The sequence below is a fragment of the Prinia subflava genome, chromosome Z, assembly GCF_021018805.1.
Source record: "Prinia subflava isolate CZ2003 ecotype Zambia chromosome Z, Cam_Psub_1.2, whole genome shotgun sequence".
In the NCBI taxonomy this organism is placed as follows: domain Eukaryota; kingdom Metazoa; phylum Chordata; class Aves; order Passeriformes; family Cisticolidae; genus Prinia; species Prinia subflava.
In genome coordinates this window covers 9,470,688-9,491,441 of record NC_086283.1, presented here as the reverse complement: position 1 = coordinate 9,491,441, position 20,754 = coordinate 9,470,688, and the positions used below count along the sequence as shown (strand labels likewise).

General features: G+C 38.7%; 1 protein-coding gene across 4 annotated transcripts in view; it reads left to right on the top strand.

Annotated features, from left to right (window-relative positions):
- Positions 1-20,754, top strand: part of BANK1 (B cell scaffold protein with ankyrin repeats 1) — a 144,094-nt gene that overhangs the window by 102,066 nt on the left and 21,274 nt on the right. For all 4 annotated transcript variants that reach the window (XR_010083531.1, XR_010083529.1, XR_010083530.1 and 1 more), the window contains exons 9-10: positions 17,170-17,266; positions 18,766-19,110. Coding sequence is in view for 1 of the 4 variants with exons in the window: in XM_063423158.1 (XP_063279228.1) it covers positions 17,170-17,266; positions 18,766-19,110 (442 nt within the window). In the remaining 3 variants the exon portion in view is untranslated. The remainder of the gene's footprint in view (positions 1-17,169; positions 17,267-18,765; positions 19,111-20,754) is intronic.

The following is a 20,754-nucleotide window of genomic DNA, read 5'->3' as shown; positions in this document are numbered from 1 at the left end:
AGCTCCCACAGGATTTTCTCATTTCTGGTATTTCCACGTCTTTCCCAAGGGCCACAACAGCTATCTCCATATACTCTCAATGTCTTTATCCTTTTTGAACCCCACAAAAGAAAGAAAAAGCTTATCTTCAGCTTGATCTGCAAAATATAAAGGACTGGAGATGGCTGTGCTGCTCCACTGATGTTTAAGGAATTACTACATTTTTGAAGTACTGCTTGTAACACAGGAACTGTTTATCTTCAGCCACAGATGCTACAAGTGGTGTCATAAATATCCCGTATGTGTACAACGAATGCCCTCTTTTCATACGAAGAACATGAACTATCTAACTTGCCAGATTTAAGGTTATCTTCTCTTAAGACTGCCTGAAGAGAAGGCATAATATCCTGACTATTATGTTGAAAAGCAACATAGTTAGGTTTGAATGTTAATTTCTCTTACTTTATAAATTGCTTTCTCTTTTTAATGGTTCCCCTTTTTGTCTCTCTGTTTAATTTTCTGTGGTTTTGGTGGCTATTTATATTTTTCTGGTAAATCTTTCACTGATTTGAGAATTATTAATTTTTTCTCATTTTCTTTTTTCCTATTTTTTCATTTTCTGTTTTTTCCTTTTCTTTCCTTGTTTTCTTTTTTGAAAATTCCTGTTTCCTATTGACTCCTGTGCTTAAAACATTGCAACAGTTGATAACAGTGACAGCTTTACTGCTGAATATAAAAGAAAATTAGATTTATTGAAATATTTTTACTTTGTAATTCAGTGAAAGCCTGTTCATATACACCCCACAGAGAGTTTTCTGTGACTTGGGTATTCCACAAGATGTGATGATGCAGATGAGCTTCTGTAATTACAGTGTCTTGATACATTCTGTGTGTCATTTTGGAGTGTGCACAGTATATCAGATTGTGATATCTATATTCACATGGATTGATTTGACAGAAAACTACAATGAAAAACACAATGTCTTTGAGAGACTTGCTAGATATTTTGTGAAATGAAACATTTACACAAAGAATTTCTCTGGCCACATTTTCTGTTCTGGCTACTTATAGGGCATTACCTTAAAATCTACTGGGCTGGTAAAGGATATTCTAGTGCATTGATTATATAAGAGACCTTCAAGGCATTCAACATGATACATTCCCTAAAATTTTTTTCTGTTGGTCTTAATAGGTTTCTCCTAGTTATCTGCCTCCATTTAAACCCAATGGGTGCATAGCTTGTATGTGAGTTCTGGGATGCACAGTCCTGCACTGAGAACTGTGAGGACAAATTATTTGTTTAAGCTTCTCAAGCTATTTGGAGGCAAAAGAGCCTCTCCCCAAGCCCTTTTTGTGCCAATATTTGGAGTTCTGCAGAGCTCTAGTTTACTCTTCTTTTTTCTTAAGTTATCAAAAGCAATTTGGATGTTGCATTTTTTTTCTAAACAGTACATTTGCATCTTGAATATTGACAGTGTTTTATTATACAAGGCAATCAAAAAGTTAAACTGGTGAAGAAGGAAAAGCTGAATGTCCTCACTAGTTCAACAGCTGAACATGTAGAGCAAAATGAAGTGAAGTATAAAAATGTAAATAAAAGCTGTCCCTAAAGCTTCTAAATCGTGTATTTTACAGAATCAGGTTGAAGAGTCATAGTTGCTATTTCAGTGTAAACACGTAGGTTATGATGAAGAACACCATCACATTTCCTTAAATAATCTCTTCAGGTAATATTTCTTTTCCGTCTCAGATGAGTCTTTTGTGTTAACTTTGGCAATTTCCTTGGTATACTACAATGTAAAAGTAATATTAAGTACTAAAACTTCCTATCCCTAGAAACATCAATGCCTTGTCAACAAGGTTGTCATTCATCTCTTAAGATTTTGAGTCAGTAAACAATCATCCTGAGTTTCTACAATGGAGGACTGCTTAAGTATAAAAACCTCAGTTTCTTATGTTGAATCGTTTGTTGGTAGACTCTGAGTTTGTTAGCCTGTGTTCATCTGTTCTCTCATCCTCCTCTTAAGCATTTTATTGCCTCTTCTGTTCACTCACATCACAGACAAACCTAGGTCACAGAGGACTCCATTGTTTCCAAAACTGTGCAGGAGAGAGGTATTATTTTATTACTTTTTTCCAACTTTGCCTTCTCTAATGGGAAGGGAAAATGATGTGACGTGTGTGTCCCTTGGGCTGTATAGTCTCGCTCTGTGATTTGCTTTTTGCAGTGTGCTGGCAGGTTATGAGTCATGTACAGATCTTGGGAAGAACTTCCCAAGTAAGAGATTCTGCTTGTATGTCCGTGCTTTTTTTCTTTCTTCCAGATGTGCCAAATCACTGTCAATCGTTAGTGAAATGGCTTTTAGTGAAATGTCAAAATTTAACTTATTCTTTTGGTATTTCCATTGCATCAGTCATACAAAGCACTTGTATGACTGCAGAACCTGCTGTGCTGAAAGGAAGACGTCCCATTTGAATTGATAGTGAAGAAATGACTAAATCATCTGGGGTGTGCTCAGTACTTGTGAGCTTGTTTTCCTTCCTTAACCTAAACTCTCCTAAAGTACAAGAAACACAAGTGCAATAGTCTCAACCACCCCAGAGTAAGGAGAGTGAACAAAGTGCCCATGGAACACTGAACTACAGGCATGACCAAGGGTCAAATCTTCTGCATTGATATTCTCTCTTCCTCGGTGGGGTTTGCTGCTTACTAGTTCAGCATGAGTTAGCCAGGGCCTGGTGCTCCACAGTGCAGCAAGTCAATGAATTCATGATTCAGGCCCCAAGGTCCTTGTTTATTTCTCAATCTGTAGCTCTCTCTTCTGTCAGTCTATCCTGACTATCTTGCTGCTGAGGTAGAGATGGCCTGGAAATCACAAATTTCATATTAATGTCTGATGTGAGTTCCTATTTTTTAGGAATGCTTAGGTATTTTTAAGCAGTTTGTTAAAGCAAGACATTTGGTATTTTGTATCTATCTTGCCTCTTAGGTCTCAAAACAAAGCAAAAAAGATTACTATTTTTTTAATTCTTGGGTTTCTCAGCATTCATCAATGCAACAATTCAAGCAGCACTCAAAGAATACAAACCTTTCAAGAATTTTAGGCAGGAATGGAAATCCCAATATGAAATACACTTGGGTCTTGCTGGTTTTCATATTCTTTAAACTGTAATTCCTCTGCAGTAGCATTGTCTCTTCTTTATGGTTTCACAAAAGCTTTTGAATTTCAAAACATATTGAATTTTAAAGTTGCCTATTCACACTGCTCACTCATTCCTCCTTAAGCAGCAAAATTCTCTTAATGTTCCACAATTGCCTACTGTGGCAATAACCTCTTCAGCATTAGAGATTATTTTAAATAAATCCACAATAAATCCAATTTCTAAACATCCTCAGCATCACACATTGCTGCATGAAGTTACACATACTGTGAGTTTGTTCAGTGAAACATGAATATCCAAGATTTACCCATCACAGGAATTGCATGGCAGAGTTTAGATGCCTTATTAAATTTCCACAAAAGGGAATTTACACTCTAACAGAGAAACAAAAAGATAAGGCAGGACACTAAGCAGTCAATTGAAAAACAATACTGGAGTGCTATGGGCAACAGGTAATAAATATGGTGCCATCTCTATCTTTTTTTAATTTATTTTTATTCCTGCTTGCCAGAGTAACCACATTTAATAGGAGGTCAGTTGTGACAGGTGACCTTCAAGTGATAGCTGATAGCAGTAGTCCATTTGCAATTTTTTTCCTCCACAGACCCATAGTTATTGGTGCATTGTATAGATATTTAGATTCAGACATTCTTCCTACACTGTTAAATATATTTAGGAAGAAAGAAGTAGGTGGTAGAGATTCCTGTAAAATGTCACAGTCCCTCTGAGGCTGAGACACGTTTTACTACATATGAAGATCTGCCCCAAGAGTGTTGCCCAGCATGCACATGCAGCAGAGTGTGCACAACATGACTGGCAGAGGTCTCAGGGGAAGGAATAGAATGGGACTCCTTTGTAACTGGCTGCTACTCTTCTTCCATCTGCTGCTTGGGTCCTTTCAGCACCCGAGTTCTTGTAAAGTTACCCAGACTTAACACTTAATAGCTACTTTCTCTGTGGTGCTGGGAGCAGAGAAGATGAAGGGGAATGTGTTAATTTAAACTTTTTGTATGTCCTATTAGGAAAAAACAGAAAATATCTTCAAAAATGAAAGTGAAATTGTAGAATCCAATGGCTTAATAGTAACTCCAATACCTCAGCTTGCTTAAATTGCTTTTTTGTTATATAGTGTGATATTGTCTGAAAGAGAGATGGGAGCAGGAAAAACCCGCAATCCACTAATGCGTTACATCCCAGGTTCATTAGCATCTCGTTTTACAGCACGTGTGTCTGCATAATACAAAGCTTGGCCCACTGCTGTAAATGATAAACCTCAGTAACTGCACTTCTGGATCCTGACTGTGGATTAGAACACGTAATGGACTGGGCAGGTAATTGCAGTAGACTAACATTGCTGGTATTAAATAAGAACGTGATGCTGTGGGAAACCCCACACTGAGTGTCAGATTGTAGGTTGTTTTGCCATTTGTCTCTCATGCTTTAGTGTTTTCCTTGGCTCTTTTTGTCATTTGCTCCTTCTTTCTTGTTTTGAGAACTGCAAGTGCTCACTGAAAAGGTAATATCTGAGATCTGTATTCATGTCAAGTTATAATCTTGTAGCAGGTGCCATTAAAATGGCTGTAAAACAAAGTTTTAATGAGCTGTGCTTGCTAAGCATTTCCCAATACTGGTGTCACTAGCATAGAAACAGGCTGGTTACTCCAGTTTGATTGGCTCCCCCACCCTAAACTGAGAAGAAAAACTGTTACTCACTTTTTTGAACAGAAATTACATAGATCAGAAATTACATAGTTATATGTCTTTATGTCTCTTTTTAAGCAGAAGTAGGTGTCAATGCATGTCATACCATCAAAAGTGATTTTTATGGCTTTTAGCAAGTACTCATTTACCTTCTGCAAGCAGCCACTAATTGTGCTTGATTCATCAGTCATGGAATATATTTGTTTCGGATTTATGGAAAACACTCATATTTGTTTAGCCCTTCCTCAGGTGAGACAGATTTTATGATACATAGCACACAATTCAGTGCATTGTGTTGTTCAACCCATATTTATTAATGTAAAATTCTGAGAGGATACAGTGCTGAATATATTCAGGTCTGCTTTGGGAGATTACATGGAAAGCAGTTACAGTTGAAATCAGGCTATGGTGAAGATGGAAGGAAGGCAACAACATAGGTCAATAGGATGGTCCTGTCTGGGGGCAGAGACCCCATATCACAGCAGGTTTCACTAGTGTGTGTGATCCCAGGTACAAATCCCATAGATCTACTCAGAAAGACTGAAAGAACAGATGACTGCTCACTGTTAGTTTGTTACTGTTCAGTAAGAAAACAAAACTAAGAGAATGAGGTATTTTTCTTAAAATATGGGAGCATTTCAGAGAGAAATACCATAAAAAAATTAAAACAAATAGTCTATTTATTTCAGTAGCATCTTCAGTTAACTCATATTTCATGTTGTATATTTTTTTTTTCAAACATCAGGAGTTTCTCTTCATAGCCAACAAGATGGCTAGAGAAATGGAGCACCTCTCTTATGAGGAAAAACTTGAGAATTGGGATTGTTCAGCCTAGAAAAGAGAAGGCTTTGGGGTGACCAAATTGTGGCCTTCTAGTGCCTGAAGGGGGGCCTACAAGAAAGACAGAGAGCCTTTTTACAAGAGCATGTAGGGACAGGACAAGGGGGAATGCCTTCAACCTGAAATAGGATAGGATTAGATTAGATATTAAGAGCAAATTCACGACTGAATTTGGTGGTGAGGGCGGTGAGACGCTGGAACAGGCTGCCCAGAGAAGTTATGGATGCGCCATCCTTGGAAGTGTTCAAGCAGCTTGGATGGGGCTCTGAGCAACCTGATCTAGCAGAAGGGGTCTCTAGCCACAGCAAGGGGGATGATCTTTAAGGTCTCTTTCAACACTGTCTATTCAGTGACTCAACAATGCAAATATTCAGATGAAACACAAGGCAACTTTGTATTACATAACAGATTATCGAAAAGAATTTATTTTGCTGAGTTGCAAGTACTTTTGTTGGACCTTTTAAAAGAGGCTTGGCATTCTTTTTCTCTGCTGCTATCTTCTTTCCTCTGTTTCAGGGTCTGGATTGTCAGAGGGCTTATAGAAGCCAGGGATGAACTTCATATTGCTTATCTGCTGTATGCTAAATGCATCCAAATTAGATTGGATTTCTGTCTTTTTTAGCTGTTTTCTGTAAATGCAGGGTGTATTTCTGAGACAATGGATATGGTTTGAAAGTAGTAAATACACAGTCATCAAATAAAGCCAGCTGTAACTGAAATATGTGAAATCAGCAAAGCACCTTAAAATGAAATTATTTTTGTGAACACAGTAGTGTAGAGGTTACTGACTAAATGCATAGATAGTCTTTTTGGGAGAGAGAGAAGAGCTTTCACTTAAATTGATTGTCCAGACTTCTCAAAGTTTGCTGGCTGTTGCCAAGTCCTGAAACTTGCTTACAGAATGAAAAAAATATCATCTCTATTTTAGGAAAAAAAGAGATAAACTCGTGGGCAGAACCTGTCGTCTCATTTGCTTTCTTTTACTTTAACTATAGCATCACCATCCTTCAGTTCATAAATTGCAAGATGAACCCGAACGGAAAGAATAGTGCACAATAGCCAGAGTAGTATTGGCGAGTTTGTAATAGTTCAATCTGAAAGTAAATGCATGCGCCATATTTAGATCTATTTAGAGTCAAACAAAAGTAAGAGAAGGATTTACTTGGATTTGAAGACTAAATTCTGCAGAGGCTAATTTATCTGATTGACTAGGGGTATAATTTACATGATGCCTGTTTCAGAGGGAAAAAATGTTTACTTTTTTTTATGTTTCTTACATTTGCCTTTTACATTTTCCTGCCTTTTTTATTATAAAGTGCCTGATATAAACACATGCTGTAGCAGTGTTTTCCCACAGAAGTGCTTCACTAGATAATTTTTGCTGTTTTTGTCTATGGTCCATGTTTTTAGTAGACATAGTTGAATGCAGTACAGATAATAACTGCTATTTCAACTGCTTTTTTAATTCTGTAGCTTAGCTATTGTTTAAGAATGCAAAGATCTTAAGAACCTAAATATAAAAACCTGTATCTTAAAACTCTGACTATTGTTAGCACATATATGTGGAACATATTTTAGAAATACCATGCTAGTTCACAGATTTAGACACTTTATCCTATTCTCTTTTCATTCAATATGTTTTTTAAAGTTGCCTAGACAGAGCAAAAGTCCTGCTAGTTTTTGTAAAAGAAGAAAAATTTCGGAGCATTTTGCAATGCTCAGAAGTGCTCTTCAGGGCAGAAGAGCAGAACCTCAGAAGCAACCAGAAAACTTAGAAATTTCTGTTACTTGAGTTCAAATGGCAATGGTGTGACTCAGCATCTAAAATGTGGTTTTCATGCAAAATATAGCAGCTGCTTATATCTTAGGGTAACACTCTGCAGTGCATACATAGAAAACAGACTAGAAAATGAGGAATGAAGAGGTGTTGATGCTGGAGACCCAGAGACCAGTGATAAATCATAAATGTTCTGCCAGGAGCATCTATTCAACTATCTTAGAGTCTGGCCTATGACATCCTTGTTAGTAATCTGGAGCACAGGGCTTTGAAACAAGCAGTACTGAATATTCTTTTCCTCAGCCAGACCGTGCTTTCCTCATTACATGAAAAGGAGGTGAAAGTTGCCTGGGCTGTGACCACATTCCATGCATTTACTCAATGCATCCTCTTCCTTTTCTTCCAGATAGTCACTGATTTTTTCAGGAGCCCAAAACCTTTGGTAAATGCAATGTTTTTTACTCTTCTTATTTAACTGATTAAGATTACTTAATCAGCTGATTAAGATTACTTAATCTTAAACCTTCCACAAGTGTTGCTCTTCCACTTGCTCATTACACTTTCAGGTGTCTTTTTGTCTAGCTGCTACTTACTCTGCAGTATTTGAAACATTTCACACTCCTGGATGATATTGTGATCACCCCAAACATAATTATGCTCTACAAAGGCAAAATTCCTATCTACTTATATAATTTGCTAAGAGAATTGAAGAGATTTTCAGAGCTAATGACTTTTTCTTGCCTTGGATTTCAAAAAAAAAATTAAAAATAATTTTAAAAAAGCTTTTGTATGTGCCATCTAGGAGAAACAAAAGTGGAAATAAACAGGTATGAGATGTAAAATTCTGTTCTATTTCCTGTCAGTCAGTCATTTAATTAATCTTCAACCTCCTCTTCCACTTCCAGTGACCTGAGCATCTATGAACTCTCCTGCAGCTGAGAGTGTATCAGTACTACCACTGGTTCCACAGGCAGTGCTCACCAGCAGAAAATTGTCACTTGAAATCAGCAGTTTAATGAATTGATCTCAACAAATGTAAAGCAAAATCTCCCAGGCATTAAAGAAATAAGTAGAGGGAAAATTAACAACTGTGAAGTTCAGCAGATGGATGGTCAGCATGTCAGCAGGTGCTGGCTTGGCAAAGGAGTAGAGCTGGTTCAGGTTTTAGTCCTGCAAGCTGCCACAGCTCTTAGGGGCAGGGCCTAGTGGGACTTGGCAGTGTTAGGTTTGTGGCTGGACTTGATTATCTTGGAGGTCTTGTCCAACCTAAATGATTCTGTGATTCCCTCTCTGCTACTGCTCAATCTGCTAAGGGAGTGATAATTTAGTAACTACACTGAGAGTTCAAACAGTGTAATCACAGTCATCAAATGACAGAGGAGCTCTCTGGAGAATGGTTATTGCTTTGCCCAGGAAAAAAAAAATCAGAGAAGCAAGAAAGAAATTCTTACCCTGCTAGACTGAAAAATTAACCTGTGTGAGAGATGGAAGTGCTTTTTGTGGAGTTTGCAGTGATTACAGAGCCTGTCAAACAGCAGTGGATATTTTGTTCAGCAGAATCAGTACTTTACACAATTTGAAAGTTTTTCAAAAATTGTGTGGGTGTGTGAAAAGTGAAGTAACAAGAATTGTCCTTAAAGGAGAAATGAGCTAAAATGAGGCTGAGGAGAAATTTTATTTTTCAATGTTTGGAAGAAAAATCCCTTGCTACTCAGTAGCTAGATTAGAGAACAGCATAAATGCACAGAAGAGGGAAGTGAGCCCAAATTCTTCAAATGGAGCCCGCAGCAATTTGATTTTAACAAACATATTTTTTGTATATACCAGTAAATTTAGTTGTGTGCTTGGAAGTCTCCTTTTGTTTCTCTTGCAGTAAATGTTTCTCTCCCACAGCCGTAGTCATGAAGGCTGTATAATAAGTGAACAGCTATCAACACACCAAGCCTTTACTTACTCTAGGTCTTTTTTGTGTATTTCTTTCCCAGTGTGTGTGAATTTTTACAGAGAGGGCACTTTTTTCCCCCCAGAAACTCAGTGAAAGGTATGAGTTTAAAAAGTTACAAGTTTGCTATCATTTCATAGACAAGTGAGTGTGAAATTGCACAAAATAATGTTGCAAGTAGGGATAAGTTCAGGGATGCTGGCTGATATGCAGTGCAGTATATCTGCTTGTAATTAAATTAAAGCAGACATGCAAATGAAATGGTTTAATAAGAGAACCCAGAAGAAAATTATTTAATATCTCAATAGATTATTTCAAATTAAATAATTACTTTTTTGCTGTTATTAAAATCTCTGAGCCCAAAGTTGGGTATTCATTGAATACCCAACTTTTAATTTGTTTAGTTTCTTAATATAGTACAAATCATTTGTTTCAGTCATACATTTGCTCCAGACTGATTGCAAAATCATCATTTTTTGGAAGTGGAGCATTTTATTTATAATTTATTCTGTGTAATATATCTTTGGTAGATATGTACATTTTATGTACCTTTAGCATAATGGAATGAGAGCTCTACCATTTTGTTATCTTTTGGTATTGCAGAAAACATGGTAGCAGTTGAGACTTCTGACAAATTTCATGCAGAAGGAATTTTACAAATTACTGTGAATGTCACAGTATTATTTTTACTGTTATTCTGTGTCTTTTCTTGGTTTTGTACCTTATTTAGTATGGGGGGTTTATGTTCTAATTTTTTAGGTTTAGTGTAATCAGCACATGTTTGTCTGCCAGATCATGTGATACTCCTGATTTGAATTAACATGAAATAAGTAGAAAGTGTTGGGTTAAACTGAAGCCCATACAGATAAATGAAGCAATTATGCACAGACCTATGACCCCCCAAAAAAGTCTGGGAATGATAACGCTGCAGTTTTACACAACAGGAACATGCCTTTGAAGGATTCAAAAATCTTGTGTCCTGTTCAGGTAGAATCAGAAGAGAATTTTAAAGATCTTCTAGTCCAACTCACCTGCCATGGGCAGGAACATTTTCCATAGACTATGTTGCTTAAAGCCCACTCCATCCTGACCTTGAACAATTAAAACTGTTGGGCGTTAAAGGCCTAATGGATGTGTGTCAAAGGCAAAAAGAGATAGGGGGTCATACATATTTAGGGTTCAACAACACTACCGTGTTTATGATGTCCAGACATCTAAAAAAAAGCCACATGGTGTAAGCAGCTGTGAGGAAGACATGAGAGGTTTGCAATTAATTAGGATTGCCTGTTACTCTGAGAAGTCATTCTGAGTAACAGATCAGTCATTGCCTTTTGTTCCTAGAATGAGCAGCTTTATTCAAAAACAATTACTGGTATTAAATACCTGTTCTTTTTGTGGTCTAACTTGTGTAGCACAGAGAGTTTTAAGTCAGTTGCCTATTGCCCAGCTGGCTAATGGATGTTAGTGACGCTGTGAGTTCTGACATCTGGTATTGATACTGTGAGGCCTCAATAAGGCGCAGTAAACTGAAGACAAATCCGTGGGAAACATAACATTGAAAGGCATCAGTGAGAAAAGTCCCAGGGACTTCTAATGCCACCACACTTTTCTTGTAAACAAGTGGAGCAGGGAAGGGCCTTCTAATTCATTTCTGAGTGCTGGGTGCACTGACCTCTCTGGCTCAGCAATGCTGCTGCATGTGCATCTCCTGGCACAGCATGAGACGTGCACAAGTGCTAGGCGTGGTGTGGGGCTGAGGCTCTGCCTTCTCACCTGTGGTGAAGCAGAGAGCAAAGCTGGCACCCAGCTGGGCAGCAGGGCGGAGTACACAGGGCTTGCTCAGCCGTGCTTCCTGAGAGGGCAGACTGCCTTGCACATCAGCTTGCTCTGATGCATGGGTAGCAAGCCGACTTGACTGGAAGGATAATATATCCTGTTCTTGGCTTTTTCTAAGACAAGTCTTATATCAGGGGGGCAAGTTCAAGTGTTTCAAGGGCTGGATTCAGCCCCTGGGCTGTGCAGCCCACGCTGCTTTAAACCACTCTCTGTTTCTGTATTGCATGGCAGAACATGTGCAGGAAAGCTTCTTTGCACCACTGTTCTTCCCATCTGCCTACCTTCACAACCAGGTTGGTTTTTGTCTTGGACTATAACACTGTATTGAATATTTCATTGCCTTTATGCTTTAGGGTTTTCTCATGGTTTTTTGCAAGACTGAGTTATCAAGCAAGCTAATAGGGTAATAAAGATGTTTGACATTAATAAAGCTAATGAACAACAATGTTGGAGCTGTCCCCATGTATGCAATCAATTTTATGAAGCTCACTTTTTCAGTCATTTCTCCAGGTACTCATACAGGACCCTGAAAAAAATGAGTCATAAATACTTAAACACTTTCAGTACTTTGATGAATATTTTACATTGTAGAATATGTGAATATAGTAATTAATGCAGACTTGAGAGTTAGAAAAATTTTTATAACCAGAATAGCTGGTCACTAGGCTCAGGGATGCAGTTAGAACTGAATGAAAGAAAAGTGTTTGCCAAATTGCCTGCTTGCATTTCATGAAGAACTGAGAGTAAAAATGGAAAATATTTCCTACAGTATACTAGTTCTCACCTCTGCATTCCAGAAAGCCCTGGCAGGGCAGTGATAATGGGCATAGTGTAGGCTACACCACAGTGGGGGTGAGAGAAAAGGAGCAAAAACTGTGAAGATAGATGCCAAATTGAAATATATTCCTTTTGCTCTAAGTTGCTGCACTGAGAGTGTAAGCAGTTAGTGCTGGCAGGTCTGAGGAGTGGTACAAGCAAATCACCTGGGGCTGGGGGAAAAAAAAAACAGCTGCTATGTTTCAGTCCATTTTCTCGGAAAGCAAAAACATTAGAAAGCAAATCTAGTAAGCCTAGTATGACAAAGAAATGGAGGAAACATCCAGTCAAGGAAAACAATTGCTTCTGTCTTGAGGTCCTGGAATGCCTTACCCTATTTACATCCCCTTTTCTTCTGTGCTTAAATTCACTCCTAGTGGGAGGACATTTTCTGTGTTTGTGTACCAGCACATAGGCTTTTGCTGATGTCCAGGCAGCATCTGCTTGGAAAGGAATACAGCAGGAGACATTATCCAACAAGCTTTTAATGCATCGATAAGGTTTTGATATTTTGAGTGAAGGAAATAGCTAGAGGGCTCTGTTCTGTGTAAACAAAGAAGAGCAAATCATTGAAGTTGTCCAGGCAGGGTAACCTTGGTGAGAGCGATCAAAGATATGCTATTGTATCTAGTTTCTGTGACAGGAATGAAAAATAACAACATAATAACAGCATTTTTTTAAAAAAAGAGCATATCCAAGTGCATGCTTACCTCATTTTGTGAAGGCAAGGTTGAAAGAGTAGCAAAAGAACAACTCCAAGTAGGAGAATGAAGTAGAAGCTGTATCAGGTTACTAAGGTCAAGACAGAATTGTACCATAGACACTTAAGAATACTGTGAGAAAGACCAAGGCACAAAATGAAATGGAGCTAACAAGAAAATAGAAGTATTAAGAAATCTTTTTATAAGGGTATTTTTCAACAATTCATTGTGAAAATGGAAAGGCTTATTAATTAGTGTCATCCTAGTTCTTGTACTATTCGGTACCTTATTAGCAATGTATATAATAGAAAGATTTTTCAAATTCCTTCAATTCCATGAGCCAGTGCTGTGATTTATGAGTGGGCATACTCTTGAAACAGTTAACATGAATTTTTGAAGTGTTTGCAGTCCACACCAACTTCATGGTTTTCAAAGCAGATACTTTTACTTTTCAGAAAGGACTGCTTGCCTCATGGAGATGTGCACTGAAGAGAAAAAAAAAGACAAAAGATGCTGAAAGAAAAGGTGCAAATGAGACCATTTCCTCTTGGTTTTCTTCTCTAATGATATTTAGAGAAAATACTTACTTTCTTCAGGATGCCCTAACTCCAAAGACATAGACATCCACATACCCACTCGGTATCAGATACTTTTAAAAGCACTGCTGTACTTGGATCTGGGCTCTACATGCTCTTGCAGCCTTTCTAGCAAGCCCATATAGACTGTGGTAGACTTAACCAGCATTTGACAATTTGTTTCTCAAAATCCCTGGAGGATTAGAGCTGCAGATCAGCAGAGGGAGAGGGCAGCTGCTGGAATCTTTCAGACTGGTGCGTCTCAAGGCAGTCGCGTGGTAGAAACTGGTGTTTCCTGGTTCAACACATGTTCAACTCCAGGTGACTGGCAGCAACTGCAAATGTTACCTTGTTGCTTAATAGTCAGAAGAGGATGCCTGAAACTGTGCCTGCAAGACAGCTATGCCAGAGTTGTCCTCTGCTCTGAAATGCTGAGCTGCAGAGTAGTGAGAGACAGACAAATGACCAATGCATCTCTTGGCAGGACTGCAGACTTTGAATGTTGGAGTGGGATAAGGAGGAGTGTTGTGGTGACATGTTATAAAAAAATCAGGCAACCAGATTTGTCTCAGCTTTGCCAGAATAGGTCTTAGTGTGACTGGAGTGTATTTTTGGGATGTCTACTTGCAAGCCTGAATTCTGTCCAACAGGCAGCTGGAAATGCCCTAGAATCCAGAAGATCAAACCCATTGCCCCACACAAATCAGAAGTTCTTACTTTGTTTCTAGAAATATAAGGTATGGATATATTTTAGATATGTCCACTTATACATAAAGGCTAATATGAGCTGTGATTGACATATTTACCTGTGAGTAACTGTTTATAAATGAAGTGCTGATGTTCAGATGCTTCTCGCTCTTGCCATAACTTGATATAACATCACTGTTGGGTGAATTTTCCTCTGAATTTTTTAATGTTTCACTCCTCACTATACAATAAGATAAATGTACTAATTTCAATGATGTCAGCCTTTGCCAGTGTGGATGACTCTGTCTCAGTTTAACAAGGAGAATTTCTTTCAAAAATTTGAAAAGATGCTCTTCAGAAAAGCATTGTAAAAATGCTGACAAGATGGTTATAATAATTTTCCTAATGAATTCCTGAGTAAGGTACTGAGATAAATAGTTCAGGCTTTGTATAAGAGGAACAGTTTTGAAGCTATTAAAAAACTTTACCTTTTTGAAAATCAGTTCATCAAGACAGTTAAAATACATAAGTGAAAGAAAATTAGGTATCCACATTTTGATGTTGAGAGGTGGTATTTAATCTTGGGACTTGAAAGAATTTCAGTCTCTCAGAGGACTTTCAGTGCATGCCAGCATTCCTGTTGCATCCTGAGGTAAGGAAATTATTTTGCTAACTCATAAATTAGTTTCAAACATTCAGAGCCCTTTTCTGTAGTCTGTTGTGAGCAGGTTTGTGCTCAGAGCAACAACTTTTTTTTACCTGTTGTTTTGTTGTGGGGGTTTTTTATTTGTTTTGTTGGTTTGGGGGTTTTTTGGGTTTTGGTGGGTTTTTTTTAATAATGCTGCTTTCCAATTAAGTTAGTTCTTCCTTTGGAAGGTGGCTTGACATCCATAAGAAATCTCTAGAATAAATCAAAGATCCTTTTTCAGCCAGAGGCTCAAATGACTTCGAAGTTCAGCTGTGTTACTACATTCAAGTTACGTGACCCAGCCCATATAAAAGACACTTCAAACTTAAAAAGCAATGGGCATTCATTCAGGGCATCATGGCGAGGTTTGCAAGCTGAGCCATGGCATTATTTCAATTTAGTTATGTTGCTTTGCGTTCTTAAATAAGGACACTTTCCACTGCCTTTGGAGACACTGCACAATTTTCAGCTGCACAGTGTCAGCATGCTCAGTGTCAGAGGAGACTTCTGTCAATAATTTATTCATTATACAGATTTTTTTTCTAATGTAAACATATTTAGTTAAAGACTTTCCATCTGTTCAGGTTTTATGTGTCTCACAGGTCCAGGAGACTTTTAGAAAATGTAGTCAGGGGCTAAACTTCTGAATTGCATCCTGAATTCCCTATGACTCAGTGGAGCAGCTATAAACTAGCAGGACAGCTGACCTTCAGTCTTGTGGAACATTCAAATTTCACCTTGAAAGAATTTTCTGGGTGTCGTACTCCAGTATCACGGCAGGAGAACTTAATATATCTAGATCTCTCTTTGCATGATTTCTTCTACACACATCTTCTCTTCACAGGAAATATATCGAAGTCCTTTTTTACTCCCACAATGTACACTTGCATTTAGCACATGCAGGCCTAAACATTTTGAAAATAAATATTCTGAAAAGCCCTAACTTTGGGGCTTTTGAGAGGTATCCGGTTCTTGTGAAGCATAAAGGAACTACATAAATAATAGGGAAGTTCAAGAAAAATGAGATTCCCTCTCTGATGCATACATTATATGGGCTCAGGAGGCAGAGATGAATGCTCTGTTACTGAAGAAGGTGAGTATAGCTGTGTAAAGATCCAGGTGTGTTTGTGAAGCAGCAAAGCAGCCAGGGAGGCGCCTGTTGCACAGTCTGGTGGCTGCAGTGTCTTCAGACTGGAGTGTCTTCAGGAGATGGCTGTGTGAAACAGCAGCAGGCAAGAAGGTATTCTCAGGTCCCCAGAAAAACCTGGTATTTCTCAAAATATTTTCCTCTTTCATGCAGTGAGAACTCTGTCCCTGGGCAGGGGCTGTGGGTGCCGGGAGGCAGCATGATACTTGGAACAAATTTCTTGAGAGTCTGTCATGAGCTCCTGAGAATCATTTTCTGTGCCATGCAGAAGGGTGTAACTGCTTAGCAGTTCTTCCTCCTGACTTCAATGTCCACTGTTCTACTTGTAATTAATCTTGCAGTCTGGATGATATATGGACCCTGCTGTTTCATTACCTGCTTTGGAGTTGGCGTATTCAAACCCCTGGACTTAACATTTTGTGATTCAAAACTCCTGATTAATTACTGGGGGCTCCATTGTGTCTATAGTTTAGAGGATAGTATATAATATATAGAGGATAGTTTCCTATCACACTTAAATGAGAATCAAGGTACTGCTGGGTTTCTTTAAAAAAACTAACACTTTTTGAAATTCCAGTTGTTTCAGTGATTAACAAATGTGTGTTCTGTGTTCTAGACAGCAGAACTGTCTGTAGTTGTGTATTACAGGCTTGCTTTTCACTGGTGAGCAGAAGTTTCTACCTCTTCAGATTGAGGAAATACACTGATAACGTTTTAGAGAACAGACTGTTCTGACCCTCCTTGGGCTAATTTTGCATAGAGCTGTGTGAACGTAACAACTTTCTAGAGGAAAAAAACACCACTCTGCCACATCTGGTCACTGAGGTGGAACTCCAGACATGCTTTGCAGTCCCATTTCTGGTTTTTCAGAGCACATGTGGCCTTTGGTACAAAATGCTGCTTGTAATGAGCTCCCCAGAGATTTCTTGCACCCTTGAGCTCTTCAGTCATTCCCTATCAACTTTGGTTTTTTCTGTTGCTGATCTTTCTCTTAATCTTTGAGTGTTTTAGAGTTGAGAGAAGAGTTAGGAACTGCCTGGACAGCCCAGCAAAGTGCTGTGGAAGGAGAAAGGTCAATGAGCTTAAATTCTTGCTGTGCAAACTTGGTGTTTCGTGTCAGAACAGTGCCCTTTCACTGTATCCAGAGATACACAGTCCTTTTGCCTGCAGTGTGTATACCACTACATAGCTGCAAATGCATGACATTTCTGTCTTCACTTTCCTCCTAGCAGAATGTTGTACATTATATCAACAGCAAAATGTGAAGGCAGGAGATGATGCTACTAAAACAAATATTCTCCTTTGTTTTTCTTTCTAGAGTTATGCAGCAAGTGATTCCATTAATTGCAAGGAGGAAGCGGAAGACAGCAACACTTATGACCTTATATTAGGCTCAGAAACTCCACCAGCCATGGGTAAGTCATGTTGTTAGACAGCTTCATTGGTACCGGTCAGATGAATGTATTGTGTTGTGTCAAATGAATCAGTTAATGGGGAGAGAGGGCGAGTTACTCTAGCACTTTCAACTTCCATGTTACTGCAACTTCCAGGGAGGGCAGATGTCCTAAAAGGAGAAGGAAGTTGAGGGATTCAGTTGGGATAATAAAGTTCTTGCTCAGTAAGAGAGACCTCTGTGCAACCACCCCTTCTTTTAAACTCTGGAAACTTCTGATCTGCACTCTGAACCTAGAAAACTGCTGCATCCGCCAAGCTTGCAGAGAAGAACCTTCAAAAAGGGGAGGCACCGCTGGTCACAGGTGCAGTCAAGTCCTGTGTGGAGGCAAAGATTTTGACAACAAAAAGTTGGCATTTTGCAGCTTGATGTTCCTACTTCCAAGCATAGATTAGTGACGAGCCTGTTGATGATCTGTGTGGTCGTATGCATTCCCCATGAAAACTGCAAAGTTGCTTGTTTGCATTTACCGATGACATATATTTTGCATATATCTTACAGTATCATGGATCTATGAGACTAAATTTAATCCTCTTTTTATCTTGTTGACAATTTTACTTTTTCAACTGTCTCATACATACGAAAAGGATGTTTCTTACTCACTAAGTTCAAACCGGTAGGTTTAGCACATAGAGGTAGATGATAGACCTGTGCAAAACCAGGTTTGGTCTGATAAAATCTTCACTGTCTCTGTGACATTGTATATGGGAAGACCTCAGGTGATCACTTGGAAAAAGAGGACGATTTGTACCATGTTTGCCAGGTAAATGCCCTAACCTCCCATTTGAATCAGTGGTGAAAGGCAGGCACCACCGAAGGAAAACTCAGAATGGAAACCTACCTCAAGGGCTTGGTAAAGTCTGCTGACAGATTGTGTAGTTTACTCTCTTATGTTGCTGAGATTGACTACTAATATTTTGATGCTGTACGTAGTGATTAAAATGTACACTTTCATGTCCCTCCACTTTGTTCTTGGTCTGTGGGTCACTAGAGACAGAAGAGCTCTGTTTCCACAAGTCTGTAGTCATGTCTCCCATGGACAATGTCTATTTCATTTTAGAGAGATTCAAATTAGCACCCAAATCCCATTGTACAAAAACCAGCAACGCAGGTGTGTGAGCTACAACTTTAATTTGCAAAGTGTTGCTGATTTGAAAATCAGGTAATAGAAATTCTGGGGGCAGGGAAAATGTGTGTGATTTCATTCTGACAGCTGCTCTAGAAAAGTTTAACATACACGAAGACAGCGTGTATCAGAGCAGCCAGATACAATGAAAACTTCCACTGTTGATTTAGTAAATATTTAAAAAGCTCTTCACTGATGGTATGAATTTGACAGCTTTCCTGCTGTTATCAGTTCATAAAAGTTTTATCAGCCATTGTGTTGCTTCTGTAGAAATCCTTGAAATGCTTCCAGATGGCAGCTTTCAAATGAAATAATGCTTTCTTTAATATTAAAAGCCAAACAGAACTCAAGAGATCAATATGCAATTAGATCAAGATGTCAACAAGAAGTCGAGGTGGATGCGGAAAAGAAGGATGACCCAAAAGACAGCAGAGAGGAGACAGAATATAAAGATGAAGATGAAGATGAAGATGAAGATGAAGATGAAGATGAAGATGAAGATGAAGATGAGAAGGATTCATACAGCCTTCACAACAGTCCTGGAAGTTTGTATGTCAATGTAGAGGATGAGCTCAAAGAGAGCAAGAGAGATTGCTTTTTCTGCACGAGGCCACCCCCTCCTCCCCCTCGAAATCTGCCTGGCATCCAAAGACAGGACAATCTGCATGGCTCATCACAAGGTACGATCTTGGGAGGAAAATAACCCTGGATAACAAACATGTGCAAGGGCAGACAAGGTACGCTGTAGAGATCGCTCTGATCACTTGTATCAGTAGCTGGGCAGTACGGACCTAATGCTACAAAGCAAGCTTGTGCATATGAGGCCCTAATTCTGCAAAATATGCATCTGCACGTGACCTTTGCTGCACCAAAATACTCATGATCAGGTTTGTCAGGTAATACCATGGTATGGGCTGCTGGGTTCAGCTTTTCCTCACTCCACCTAGCTCAGAAAGCTGCCAAATAGTGCATGGTGCACTGGATTTACAAGAGAGGCTTGAAACAAAGATGAAGCCTGTATTTTTGTGAGTTGACCTCATTATTTACCATTTTAAAATAGTAAATGCTATCATGGTTTAATATACAAATATTTAATAATATTTAATATACAGCTTGAAGTTTCACAGGTAGAATTAATAGAAAGTGGCCATGCAGAGAGAAGTAACAATATCTTACTACATTTTAGCCAATATTGTACTTACTTAGAAGTGAAAAGTAGTATTGCCGGCTGAAAAGAAAGGCAGAAATTCTGGCAAATGATTCGCCTTTTTTTTCCTTATTCTAATGCATCTGCCCCAATGTAAGAATCTAAAATTTTGTGTCGTGGTTTGATTGAAGTGATGAGATCTCAAAGTAGTATTGCATCTGTGTCAGGAGGGATGATCATTGATTTTTCTCATTGGAAAAAACAAGTATGCAAAATAATTCAGGCTTAAATACCAGTTTTAAATAGTTGCATGGGGGAAAAAACCCACTTTTTATTTGTCATAGACACTGCTGATAAGTGAACACAAAAATTGGTTTTCAGTTTCTCCACAGTTTATTTCTGTTAACTCTGTTTTCAAACATGGTGTAACCTTTTAGAGTCTTAAATTATCATCACCAAGCACTCTGACGTTCACATAATTAGGCAGAAATTGCTTGTTGTAGGTAGGGTTTTATCCTGTGTTCTGCTGTGCAGGAAAGAAATGGCTACAGGTAGAAAGTTGCAAGTCTAAGAGAAAAGGGGTCAGAATAAAATTAACATTAAAGGTGTGTTTTGCTTCCCACAAAACACTCAACTGCATGTTGAGCATAAATAAGGGATATGTGTATAATGGGGGATCAGTTTTGGCACACAGGATTTGTTGGTGTTGGTTTGTTATAAATGCCTGTCTTGGAAGAGTTCTTATATGGCTACATCACCACAGTCATGTGACCCTGTGTCAGACACTCTCTGTCTGCATGTGGGTATCAGCAGAGAAACTTTCCTGGTGTCCTGTGCCAACTCCTGTGCTGGTAAAGCAGAGTTCATCTAAAAATGCTCCTCTAGGAATAGTTCATTTAAAATGTGCTCTGAATTACTCTGTAGCCGTGGTTTCATCACTGGGGAATGGGGTATCAGAATTCCTCTAGATGCGCATGATGCTTCCTTCCAGAGGAGCTGTAATGAGTTACTGCTACGTATTTTCAGCCAGCTGCTTGCTTTTGGGAGTAGCTGTGGAGTACCTCGAAGGCAAGTCCCCTCTTCTTCAAGTTTGTGTTTTGGGAGTGGCCTGAGAGTGCCCCCTGTGGGACTTGAAAAAAAGAATGTCCTACAGAGGAAGAAACAGAACATATATAGT